This window comes from Microchirus variegatus (assembly GCF_963457635.1).
Source record: "Microchirus variegatus genome assembly, chromosome: 13".
NCBI classification, from domain to species: domain Eukaryota; kingdom Metazoa; phylum Chordata; class Actinopteri; order Pleuronectiformes; family Soleidae; genus Microchirus; species Microchirus variegatus.
The window spans coordinates 14402549-14416139 of NC_139814.1; the positions used below are offsets into that span (position 1 = coordinate 14402549).

The 13591-nt window shown below is 42.9% G+C and overlaps 2 protein-coding genes across 3 annotated transcripts; one reads left to right on the forward strand and one right to left on the reverse strand.

The window, feature by feature from the left end:
- Positions 1 to 417: 417 nt before the first annotated feature.
- On the forward strand, positions 418 to 8627 carry nkain1 (sodium/potassium transporting ATPase interacting 1; the record flags this gene model as incomplete). Of its 2 annotated transcripts, XM_083900116.1 has the most annotated exons (8): positions 418 to 483; positions 780 to 1181; positions 2784 to 2921; positions 3038 to 3118; positions 3950 to 4147; positions 5322 to 5382; positions 7069 to 7150; positions 8456 to 8627. In XM_083900116.1, the coding sequence occupies exons 2-8, from the start codon at positions 1128 to 1130 to the stop codon at positions 8463 to 8465; spliced, it is 624 nt and encodes a 207-aa protein (XP_083756242.1). In that variant the 5' UTR covers positions 418 to 483; positions 780 to 1127. The 2 variants fall into 2 exon arrangements, with proteins under 2 accessions (XP_083756242.1, XP_083756243.1); XM_083900117.1 differs by lacking the exon at positions 8456 to 8627 and having other exon boundaries at positions 7069 to 7154.
- Positions 8628 to 12325: 3698 nt separating this feature from the next.
- Positions 12326 to 13291, reverse strand: LOC310935575 (tripartite motif-containing protein 14-like; the record flags this gene model as incomplete). The annotated part of the gene is made up of 2 exons (XM_083899505.1): positions 12326 to 12733; positions 13079 to 13291. 2 exons carry the CDS (start codon positions 13289 to 13291, stop codon positions 12326 to 12328), a joined length of 621 nt encoding a protein of 206 aa, XP_083755631.1.
- Positions 13292 to 13591: the final 300 nt, after the last annotated feature.

Sequence of the window (13591 nt, forward strand, 5' to 3'; positions counted from 1 at the left end):
CCCTGTGATCAGAGAGCATTAAACCACAGCCCGTGGTGACGAGCTGAGATTGATTAAACATGGCTGTTAATAGTGTGTTTTTCAGCTCTGAATAACCGCAGGCTGAGCGGAGCTGCGGGCCACAGCTCACTCTCTACCCCTCTCTTTCTCTGATGGAGATGGTGGGAGCAGACTTTATTATTTTCGGCTGTCTGAACCTCCTCCTCCTCCTCCTCCTCCTCCTCTTCCCTCCTCCATCCCGACTCCTCCGTTTCTTTTGTGCTCCTCTGAACGCCTCGCGGCGGGGCTGCCGCGCGGCCACGCGCACGCACGCACGCACGCGGGTCTGCAGAATCCAAGCAGAGCTTCTCCTCGAGGGGGTCGCGGTGACTCCTCCTCCTCCTCCTCCTCATCCCCGACTCCTCCTGCGCCCGCCCCGGCACCGATTGTTGACAAAAGACGCTGCTTTCAGACGGAGCAACGGAGCCCAGAGCCCCGGTACCGGTGAGTATATCTACCCGTTAACTCAACTTCTCTCCCTGAACAGCACGAGGAGGAGAGGACCGGGACGAGCGACTCCTCCGCTCCCGGAAAACCGTGAGTCACAGCGGGCTGCTTTGTGTCCGCATGTAGCCCAGCGTTAGCTGTGTGGTAGCACTGCGGGGTCGATCCCCTCCTCTCCTCCTCCGCCTCCCCCGTGTGATCCGGTATCATATGATGTTCATTCCGTGTCTGTAGCCCGGGCCTTGCTGTGACAGCTCTCCGTCTCTCTTTGTGTCTTTGTGTGTCCCCCCCGGAAGGTGTGGCCGAGGTGATTCGGTGGTCGGCGGTGGTCGGACCGCAGCGGGCCGGCGTGAAGTGGACGCCCCCCTCAACCTCCCTCCTTCTTCTCCTCCTACTCTCATTCTCCTGAAAACCACCCGCGGCTGGTTATTTACCGACAAAACTAGCAGCCGCGATGGGTCACACACTGTGAGTCGATAAGGAGGAGGCGGCGGCGGTGGTGGCGGTGACGGCGGCGGCCCTGGGCTGGTCAGTTTAGCCGGTAATGGTGTGAGCTGAGACGGCCAGGCATTCTGGATCTGACCGGGGACTCGTCGTTTCCCCGGAGCCTCCGCGGCTCCAAGCCGCGTCCTGAGCCTTCAAAGATGGGGAAGTGCGATGGCAGATGCACGCTGCTAGTGATATGCTCACTACAGTTGGTGAGTTTGTGTATGTATGTGTGTTGTTATGTGTTTTGTTACTGGACCACTAGTCCACATGAGGACAAAAACCTGGTCTTATTGAGGTAGAAGCTAATCTCTGAGGCTCTGCTTAAGGTTAGGGATAAGACTCTGCTACCAAAGTACATGCATGTGTCCTGACATGAATACCTGCATAAATATATGTGTGTGCAAGTGTGTGTGTGTCAAATCAAACCAGTTCACAAATCTCAATTCCCCCCAAAAAACTTTTATCAGAGGAAAAAAAAATGGAAGAAACCTCAGGAAGAGCTAGAGAGGTGGAATCCCTCTTGCAGGACAGAGAGGTGTGCAATAGAAGTGTGTGTATCTAACAGTTTATTTCATAATCGCATAATCTTCTCTTTTACCTGATCAGTGGTTAGGATTTAAAAAAATAAATGCATAAAATATGAAAGATCTTAATCAGTTTCCCCACATGTTGACATCCACAAATGTTTTGTTTTGCCCACAGACACATTCATTTTACAGTCATACACGACTAAACACCAGACACTATTAATATTGATGAAGCTGAAACCATAGAATGTGTTTATTTCATGAAAAATAACCCTCTTAAACCAATTAATCAATTAAAAAAACCACGTTGGTGATGTATCCACTAATGGATTCATGGTTGCAGCCCGAGTATGCGCATGTTTGTGTGTTAATGTATGTGTGTGTGGCTGCCTCTGTATCACTCACCATGAAGATATAATTAGAGCAGCGTGCTACAGACGTTGTAATCAGACATTTTTGTCCGGCCCCTCTCTGCACTGACACTGAAAAAGGGTTTTTGAGCTGCAGCTGCTGGTTCAGCCACGCCACATTACAGGCGAGCCTGTGTGCCTTTGAAGCAGAGGGAGCAGTGCAGGGGGTGCGCTCTGGTGTCAGGGTGGTCTGCATGTGTGCAGAAAGAGAGAGAGAGAGAACCACGTTTATGTTAAGTAGTAGGGGAGGGTGGGCACGTCATGCTCGATACTATGTTATCGCAATTGAAAAACGCACAATAAGTTGATCAGGGGTCAATCCATCATTGTGATAATCGACCATGTGAATGTGAAGCATGGGAGGGACGAGGAGGGCCCTGCTCACCATCTGGTCTCCATTCTGGAGTTAAAGTTAGCCTTTCCTTGTGTCCACAAATAGCGCCAGACTATTCCTCTAAAATGTAATAAGTATGTAATATGAGCCGGTATCATCTATTCCTGTAATGAGCATGGGCAGCAGCAGCAGTGTGAGCAGCTGGCCCGTCCAGGTTATTGTTTGTCGGGCTGATGAGTTGTTGTGTGGCAGGGGGATTCAGCCCATAGATTCTCATTAGTTTGGGGGAGCTTTTAGGGGTTGCTCGTCTTTTACAGTCACTGGACTGGCTGCTCCAGGCAGTTACCATGGAAACAACTGCGGCAGACCTATGTATGTGTGTCCCTGTCACTGTCTCTGTGTGTGTGTGTGTGTGTGTGTGTTGTGTTTGTATCCTCATATGTGAGGGTTTTTTATCTATGCGGGTATTCCTCTTTAATACGTGTATGTGCGTTTATGTGACGCCCCGTGGCCCCCCCCCCTTTCCTCCTTGTCCCGTAGGTGGCGGCGCTTCAGAGGCAGGTATTTGATTTTCTGGGCTACCAGTGGGCTCCCATTCTGGCCAACTTCCTGCACATCATGGCGGTCATCCTGGGCATGTTTGGCACCGTGCAGTTTCGCTTCAGATACCTCATCTTTGTGAGTATATCCATCACCTTGTGATGATGTCACGGCACCTTGTGAGCCTGGGTGTGAGGTTACAATCACAGAGGAAGTGATCTGTATGTGTGTGTGTGTTTGTGTGTGTTTTGCAGTATGCAGTATGGCTGGTCCTCTGGGTGGGTTGGAACTCCTTCATCATCTGTTTTTACCTGGAGGTCGGAAACCTCTCACAGGTAAATTACTTGGTTGACGGTGAATCAATCAAAGAACAAAGTAACTAAACTATTTGTCCATGTAAAGTAGTTTTAGAGACTCAAAGATGCTTGCTACTATTAAATGTATAGATTTTTTTTATTTGTTTTTCTTTGTCCTCCATAATACCTTCATGTACACAACCGTTCAAAAGTTTGGGGTCACCTATACAATTTTTCCAAGTTTTCCATTAAAAGTCACACTTTTATTCATCAAAAGAGTTGCAAAATGAATAGAAAAATATAGTCAAGATATTGACAAGATTAGAAATAATGATTTTTATTCCATATAATAACTTTGCTTTGAACCAGCAAAATGGGCCTCTATACACCTATGTACATATTCCATTATAAACCAGACTTTCTGATTAATAAAATTTTATATTAATTGAAAAAAAAGTGCTCTTCCTTCAAAAATAAGAACATTTCTAAGTGACCCCAAACTTTTGAACGGTAGTGTATATATTTGGGGTTTGGATTTTAGCTGGACAAATATGTGGTCCTCTTGGTTTGAGTTTTTGGAGTTTATTTCTAGTGTGCACACATCTACAGGCTGTTTTCCTTCTTCAGTTACCGTCATGTTCCCACTGAAATAGAATCATGTAATTAGAATAAAAAGGAAGACAAAATCTGAGGGGAACAAGCCCAATTACCTCAATAAAGCTCATGTCTTGAAGTTACCTTCAACTCCCGATTGGGAGCCACTCAAACTCATGTGCCATACAAAATAAACACTGTTTTCAGCTTGTCCTTGATGAGATTTTGTGCTAAATTCAATTTTCTTCTCCTTGGAACCTGTGTGTGTGTGATCAGGACAGGGACTTCCTCATGACGTTCAACACGTCACTCCATCGCTCCTGGTGGATGGAGCACGGCCCTGGTTGCCTGGTAACGCCGGTACTAGACTCACACATGGCCCCCGATGACCACCATGTCATCACCGTCTCCGGGTGTCTTCTGGACTACCAGTACATCGAGGTGTTGAGTTCGGCTGTTCAGATCCTGTTGGCTGTAAGCATCTGACACATACACACACTTTGAAATAATACAACCGTTTGCCTGCCTTCATTACAACATCACACACTGTAGAAAAATGTGGGCCATCTTTCAACTGGATGGTCGAGGTTTTGATCCCTAGTTCCTTTAGTCTACATGCTCCTGTATACTTAGGTGAAACACATAACCCTGAATTGTTCCTGGCAGCTGTGTCAGCAGCAGTGTCTGATTGGGTGTTTAAATGGGTGTGAATAGTGCTTTGAGTGGTCAACACTAGAAAAAACACCAGGGATGTGAATCTTTGGCTGTCTCACCATTCGATTCCGATTCTTAGGGTCACGATTCGATTCAAAATTTATTCTCGATTCAAAAATGATACAATGCATAGTGTTTTAAGGCAAATGTTGCCATCAAAACAATACAGTTTGTATCAGATAATGTGATTTTTAAATAAACTGATTCCAATGATGTAATCACACAAAGACAAAAGTTCATTAATTCAAAACAATTAAAAACTTACTCACTGTACAAAAAAATAACTTTCATAAATAAAGGCTTAGGGTCGCTGACTTTTTCTCCCAGAAGTTACAAAAATAAGCTGTACACAAATAACACAAACCGTGGTTTCTCATGTGAATCGATTTTTGCGATATAAATACTAGAGATGGAACAATATACAATATTATCGCTCATTGTGATCCTCACAACATACAGTCCTAGTGATTTATTTGTGTGCGTCTTTCCTGATGATTTAGAGTCGATTCAAATTTATTGCCATGACACATGTACACGTACAGGGCAAATGCAGTTTAACATCCAATCAGAAGTGCAAAGAGCACCAAGTGCAGTATATACAGTATGTTCAGTTAAAGAGCAATTCTGTGCAGCAGTATTTATTATGATCTTATTCAAAAATCCTTATTTTTCGCTAAAACATGTGTCCTATTTGCAACGCCCCCTTTACGTTTAATAATCTAAAGAAAAGGCAATAACTATGCCTAATAAATCCAAACCATTTAACATTTACACACACAATAACACGTTGTATACACTAAGTGCTAACATCTGTCGTTTTTCCCCCATTGCTTTATTGCTTACACTAGCTTTCATGCTAAAACATTTTCAGAAATGACGTGCCAAAACAACACCAACATTCATTGCATTTCTGTCCGTCTCCTCTCTCTTGCAGCTCTTTGGCTTCGTGTACGCCTGCTACGTGAGCAAAGTCTTCCAGGATGACGAGGACAGCTGTGAGTGCTTTTTATCTTGTGTCGATGCTCTCGCCGCGTCTTGTTCAGATAACTCCACTTAACTGTTTTTATTACTACTGTGGAGTGGCATTCTGCACGTAGCGATCCACAGCTTTGGAAAAGCGATTGCCGTTTCGTTCGTTCGTTCGTTCGTTCGTCCGCCCGCTCGATGTTGTTTTTTTTCCCTCTTGCCTGAGTCATGCTGAGTGATATCACAGCAGAGGATTCCCTCTGGGTGATCACAGAGCTCCATCTGTAGGGAAGTATAGGAGACGTCTGGCAGAATATTCCCACCACCAGAGTCTGTGTGTCTGCTGCTTAGTGCAGACAGAGGCTCTCCTGCCAGTCACGATTTAACAGCAGACGACCATTATATATGCATGTCATCACATAGGGATCATGATAAGAATCACATGACATGTAATATTATTGCTTTTTATTTATAACTGAACAACATAGTCTGACTGATACAGAATCCTCAATGTCAATATCGGGTTTGATTTTGGGTTTAAAATATTGGTAACACTTATTATTAACATATATAAGTCGCATACTAGCCCTTTATTAGTAATTATTAAGCACATATTAACACCTTATTCTACATAACTTTATTCTACCGATATTACAACAAGAATTCAGATTTTTCCTACATAAGGAATGTGCTTAATATTTACTAATAAAGGGCTAGTATGCAACTTAGTTAGTAAGAACCTAGTTAATGGTGAATATGTGTTGCCTTATCTAAAGGGTTTTTTACAATATAACATATAATGAACAATATTTTGTGATGCATCTATAAGATTTCTTTTTAAACCTTGTGGTCAATATTTGTACAGAGAGAGAGATCTACAAACATTTATTGCTGCTCATGGACTGATATCAACAGAACAGTTGGTCGCTTCTGTATTTTCTTTTTATCTCGAGATCGGGGAATAATCAACTCGACATTACGAGATAACGGGATAATAAGATAATAAAAGGTTGTTCCGGCGAGTATTACCACCACCAGTCACCTACGATTAGCTGAAAATGTCACAAAATGGAGAATCCCCTGATCAGTGTCAAAGTCTATTATTGTTATCTTATCACCAGATAACACGATAAGTGATCACATCATCACCGGGGAAACAGGTTTTGTTATCCTGAGATGGATTTATCTGGTTAACTCGCTAATTATGCCGCGATGTTGAAAATAATTGAATGAAAAAATACATTAGCCACTATGGCCGCTATCGGCTTCTTCAGATATTTAAGTATGCATGCTAGATAATTGGAAACACTGCAATTAGCTGACAATTAGCCATAATGTGGCCTGGTGGATTTATTTGTCTAATTAACACTTACACCAGTTTATTGTATTCCATGTCTAACGTCCTCTAAATGAAAACAAGTCGTGGTAACTTTTCATTGTTTAATTTAAAAAGCTATTTGGAACAGGAAGAATTGCAGGTAAAGATGTAAATGTTAGAATTGAATTAACTTCTGGTGAAGCACTGTTTTCATTTGTGACTGCGGCGACAATCAGACAAATGTATTCATGGCACAAAGGCAGTGATGTCACAGTCTCCATTGTTTTAAAGGAATACTGAAAGCATGGTGGTGACATCACCATCTGATGCCTTCATATGTTTTCATGTCAAAAGTGTGACGATGCCATCGTTTCTCTTTCCTGTCTCCTCTTGAAAGTTGATTTCATTGGTGGCTTTGACTCTTATGGTTACCAGCCTCCTCAGAAGTCCTCTCATCTGCAGCTGCAGCCTCTTTACACGTAAGTCACAAATATACCTATTTCCTCTCCTCTTCTGTTGTTGTGGATTTTCGTCTTTTAGGAGATACCATCCTGACGTCTAATAACAGGCTGCTTTTAGATGTGACAAAATCCAGACTAAAAACCTGGTGCGATCAGGTGCGTCTTAAACTTTGGAACAAGTTACCCATGGAAATTAAATAGAAAATTAAATGGAAAATAAAATTAATAAAACATTAATAGTTGAACCTTACTTTCACACAAATGCTCAATATTATTTAAATTAAACACCCTCCACCTTATAATAAACCTCCTAATCTCCCTCTAGAGCAAAGGTCTCAAACTCAAATGACCTTGGGGTCACCTAGTATCTAGTCTGGCCAGTAGGGGGTCCATCCATCCATCCATCCATCCATCTTCTACCGCTTTATCCTCCACATGAGGGTTGCGGGGAGTTGTGCTGTGCCAATCTCAGTTGACATAGGGCGATAGGCGGAGTACATCCGGGACAAGTCAAGCAAAAATCCTGAATTCAGTTGAAGGGTTGGTGATATGAGCTCAAAATTCCATCACGAAATTGCAACGATAGATATTTGAAATTAAAAGTGCCTGTGTTGGCATGGAATGATATGTACACTACCGTTCAAAAGTTTGGGGTCGCCTATATGATTTTTGTTGTGTTTTCCATTAAAAGTCACACTTTTATTCCTTAAAAGAGTTGTAAAATGAATAGAAAGTATAGTCAAGACAGTGACAAGATTAGAAATACTGATTTTTATTCAAAATAATAACTCTGCTTTCGTCAAAGAATCAGCAAAACTGTTTTCAACATAATTGCTATAATCATCCAATAGCCTTCTAACGCGATTAGCAAACACTATGTACCATTAGAACACTGGAGAGATGGTTGCTGGAAATGTGCCTCTATACACCTATGTACATATGCAATTAAAAACCAGACGTTTGCAGCTAGAATAGTCGTTTACCACATTAACAACATTTAGGGTGTATTTCTGATTCATTTATTTTTTTTAAAGTGTTTCTCCTTCAAAAATAAGGACATTGCTAAGTGAGACTTTTGAATGGTAGTGTAGTTCACAATAAAAAATTTATTTATGATGCAAAATAATTGCTAAAAAATATATCAAGTGACAGAGTTCGAGACCTCTGCTACAAACTGTCTTCATTGGCTGAGACATACAACAATTATTAAACTGTGCTTAAAGTGTAATGCAGTCATATCAAAATATAATAACAAAGTAATGTCAATAATAGAAATCATCCTTGATCTCATCATCCTTGATCTCTTCCCCCTTTGTGTCCCAGGGCTGGTTAATTTTTGGTAGCGCCCCCTTCAGGCCCCGACCCTGACGGCGTCACTGTGGATGGGAAGTGGCAGATTCGTGCTGATTCCACTCACTCTGCGTGATCACGGTTTACCAACCCCCCCCCCCCTCCCCTCCCAGCGATGATCGACTTTACCCCACCCAGAGGGAGAGGCGTCTGTGCGTGCGTGCGTGTGTGTGTGTGTGTGCGTGCATGTGTGCTTGTGTCTGAGGAGAACTACAGCCCTGATTTAGAATGTACAGAGCTCAGGGATGAACCAGCATGCCAGGTGGTGAGATAAGATGGAGGGAGAAGTGGGAGGCACTGGAGGGGGAGCACGAGCTGGGGATGGGGGGGGGACACACACACCGAGGACACACTTCACTAAACTGCCAGCTCTCAACACTCCCACAAGTGTGTGTGTGTGTGTATGCGTGTGTACGTGTGTGAATGTGTAACTCCACAGGACTAGCTGATGCTTTGTGGTTGCACCCTGGACTCATACCACTCAGTGCCGTTGTGATTGTTTTTTTTTTTTTCGTGTGCGTGCGTGTGTATGTGTGTGTGGGGAGGGGGGGGGGGGGGGGTTATGGGGATGTAGATGGGGTCACATTATAAAAAGAGGCGCAGCTTGTACCTGTTGTCGTTTTAGAATGTGGTGATGTCAAATTAGAACAGTCTTATGATTCCCCGTTCCCAAAGCCATCTTTCGTTCCTTTAAAAAAAATCACTGTAAAAAAAAAAACACACAATATTTTTAACTTACAGTAAAGTCCAGATCTGTTGAGATAATACAGCAGAGCTGATGGGGAGGGATTAATGAACTTTAAGCAGTTCATTAATTCCTCCCCCTAAACTGTCCATAAAACACCTTGATCTGGCGATACGTTCCAGCCATTACCGTTTGTTTTGTGCATCACATTCATTCCTACATACATGTAGCTTTAAAAGAACAAAAAAAATTGTTTGTAAAGGTACAGTGCGTAATAATTGGTGACATCTAATGGTGAAACCCCTCCGTTTCCAAAGCACAACAGGACACTATGGTGGCTCTGCACCATAACACCATCACCATCTGTGTAAGACTTTATGTGGTAAACAGGCCCTTGATTAAATATGTAAAAGACTTATTCTATGGCTTTAAGTAAGTCATTACACACTTATACATATAAATATGTGTAGTAATCCAGTTTCTGCCTACAAACCCTCTTAAATGTCACACACTGGATCTTTCCAAAGGTTTAATCATTCCTCAAGTCACCATGTGCTGTGTAGTTTTAGCTCCACTACTATATGTAGTCACAGCAGCAGAACGGTGCATGTGGCACCGGCCTCAAAATTCACCTTCACTGTAATGAGGGACCGTTTCACAGATGTGGGTTTTAACAGTTCAACAATAGGCTCTGTGACGGAGGGTCGAAGGCCATGTTGATCTTTGGACACGCACAAATTAAGGATCCATTTGTCGTCGACGTCGGTCTCTTTGTTGGATTTGGTTGACGATAACAAAAGATGTGGAGTAGCTGCAGACTCGTCCTTTATATTTCTGGATTCGAAACAAAGATCGGCGCAAATGTCCAGTGGAAGGAAGCGACGACACTCTGGGTTTTCAGGAGGATGAATTCAGCCTATTGTACATGTGATGCTGTGGACTAGAGATACAGATGGCTTTGGGATCAGGTGTTAGTGTGTCTATGGGGGAGGGGAGGGGAGGGGAGGGGGGAGAGGGATACTGTGCATGTAAATAACCAGCCAATGATTGTTTTGTTGGTACTATTTAGAAGGGGTTGGGCGGGTTTGCATTAGCAAGTGGGTGGGACTGGGGGAGAAGGGAACACATATCAAAGATTTTCTTTATACCTCTCTCTCTCATCCCCTCTTTGACTCCATGCCTCCCTCTTTTAACCCATCTGCAGCCAATCCCCCCTCCATCAATGTCGCTCGCTAACTACATTCACGCCTGCAGCTGAATCGCTGGAGAAACAAGTCATGTACAACAACCGGGTAGTTTTTTTTTTTTGTACCTGGAATGGGAGACGGGGGAAGAGGGGAGTAGAGAGACAGGTATAAGGTGAAAACCTTATTGGGTGTAAGGTGATGATTGAAATAATAAAAAATAAACACTTTCTACATTAAACCTGACTTCTGTTGTTCTCTCCACGCGTGATATTGTATTGGTGGTGTGATTTATAGCCTGTCACAACACTGCGAATGGGACAATAAAAGATGCTGCCGTGATGAGGAGATTATTACAATTATGTCAATAACATCTCAATTATTGGGATTAGTTACTCTGAAGTGTCACTGCATCTTTTCTCTCACTGCAGGATCTCATGTCGTGCAATTATCTACTTTGCGATCTAAAACTTGAGAATGTTCACTAGTACAAAAGTGTGTATTCTAATGTGTGAGTTAATGTGTTTCTTCCACTTGTGTACGCTTTTGCAATATGAGGATGGAGTACTGCATATTTTCATATTTGCCCTACTTTATATCCACTCACTTCAGGCTGTAAAAAGTATATTAGTGGATCATAAAATAATTTTAATAGCACTCAGTTTTATATAATTTCCATGTCATTACCATAGATTTTCATAAAAGACCAGCCATGATAGACTGTGCCAACATTACGTCATCCACTCAGCGGCTGGATGTGGACTTCTCTCCCATGTGCAGACTCGCTGTCTCCGCTGGCTCAAGTCCAAACATCCGCTGGTTTATTTTTTATTTTTGTTTGTTCTGTTATTTGGGCCAAACTACACTGCGCTCTTTTACACACCGGCCACACTGACCGCACAGCTCATTTCCAGATGAGTAACGGAGCGACCAGAGGTCACACGCACGTGACGCAGCGCGTTGCCATGGCTGCCAAACTCGGCGTCACGTTATTGTGCACAACCGTCCAGATGTCTATATCCCACCTTTATCCTGAGACACGATGACGCTTCTTTCATTACAAAGAAATCAAACGTTATTTATAACGCTGTATTTTCAATTATTTATTTATTTACTGTTCTTAAATCTTCTTACGTAAAAAAAAGAAACTAACTAAATAAAGGTGTTGGTTCAAGGAGGAGCATATGTAATGTAATATACTAAAATATATAATATAAGAGTGGAACAGTAAAGCAGAATTTAGCCACCAGGGGGCGACTGCACTGGTCACTACTTTCATGTTTTCTTCAACAGAACATAAGAATTATTTTTAAAGGTGCATTATGTAATAAATCTAAAGCAACTGGCCAAAAAAATCCTCCTAATATGTCACAGAGACTCAGGAATAATGTTCATATAACATACCAACTTTGCATTAAAAAATATATTTTGCAGACCGCAAATCATGTTTATGTTTTGAAATCATGTTTTGGCATGTGGCGCCACCTACAGCCATCTACCAATCATTGCAGTCAGTAGAGTCTCAGCTGCCGAGCAACCATGGGTTGCCAGTTATGTCAGGAAATGTAACCTTAAAGACCTCAGTATTTTGAATTTGGATGTAGTAATTTGTCCACATTCTTACATATGGCACCTTTAACATTGTTTATTTTTTATTTATTATTAGTCACGTGACAGACGATGATGTTATCGATAGTAAACGTAATTTTACACGTAAACGACAACAAACGGGGCGAGATTATCTTTTACATCATAAATGCATGTCTGTGTGGCTGTCTCTGTCGCCACCTAGTGGTTCACTCTCTGCTCCTCTACCTTTAGACTCACATTAATGATCGACAGGGACAGAAACAAACTGTCACTTTGTTTCGCCTCGATGTGACAGAAAAGAAAAGAACAAATCACCTCCTCAATGATGATCTTCATGATCACGACAATTTGACAACACGCGTTCTTTCAAAGAGACAGACGTCTCTATATGAGTTTACAGAACTCTGCTGTGTCTGCAGGTGATAAATAAGAAGAATAAAGACGAACTCCAGCATAGAGAGGCTGAGTGAATGTGGTGTGGACTCTGTGGATCAGAGTCATGGTGTCAAAGACTCTGTAGAAGGACAGAAGACCTGCTCTGTGGTCCAGGTAAACTCCCACTCTGGAGACTTTAACATCTGACACTTTAGTCTCGATGCTGTTGTGAACAAACTTACAACTGGTTTGGTAACAACCTAAAGCCCAAGATTTGTCATTGCATCCAAAAAGACATTCATCTGAACACCCTGATCTGCTGATGTTCTTGTACATCACTGCTACACAAACTCCTCCTCTTCCTGTCCACTCCACCTCCCAGTAACAGCGTCCACTCAGACTCTCTTTACTCAGGACCTGCCACAGATACGTAAACCTGTCCATGTGACGAGGATAACACTGATTGACCTTCATCACTGTCACTTTTCTGTTTGCCTCGGATAAAAACAGATAATTGTTTGCTGTGTTTGGATCCAGTCCGATTGCCTGTGAATATCTGAAGAGCTCAGCTCTGGTCTTTGGTTCTGGTTCTGTCAATAAAACATCTGCTTTAGACAAAGTCTCAGTCTCGGTCAGGACGTGCTGCAGTTGACCTCTGAGCTGCTGCTGCTGCTTCTGCTTCTTCTCTGCTGCGGCTAAACCTGTGTCGGGGTCGTCGTGGCGAGGGCAGATGTTCTCCTGGAGGTTCTTGGAGGGCTCCACCAGCTTGTGTTTCTTAAATGCAGCTGATTGATGATGAGGCTGGAGATGTTCCTCACAGTAAGACGCCAAACAAACCAAACAGGACTTGAGAGCTTTCAGTTTCCTGCCAGTGCAGACATCACAGGCCACATCCTCAGCTCCAGCATAGCAGTGAGGAGCAGGAGCAGCGTGGAGTTCAGTCTTCTTCAGCTCCCCCACTAACTCTGATAACATGACGTTCTTCTTCAGTTTCGGCCGCGGTCTGAAGGCCTCTCTACACTGAGGGCAGCTGTAGGTGCTCTTCACCTCCTCTGTGTCCCAGTGGTCTTTAACACAGTTCATACAGAAGCTGTGTCCACAGGTAAGAGTCACCGGATCCTTCAGAGGATCCAAACAGATGGAACAAGACAAGGTTTCTCTCTGCAGCCGAACTCCTGCCTGCGCCATTTCACCGCTCTGTCACCAAGAGGTTCTTCAGAAGATTTGGACTTATTATTGGACTTAGTATAATAAAAGTGAATGTGAAATATGTTT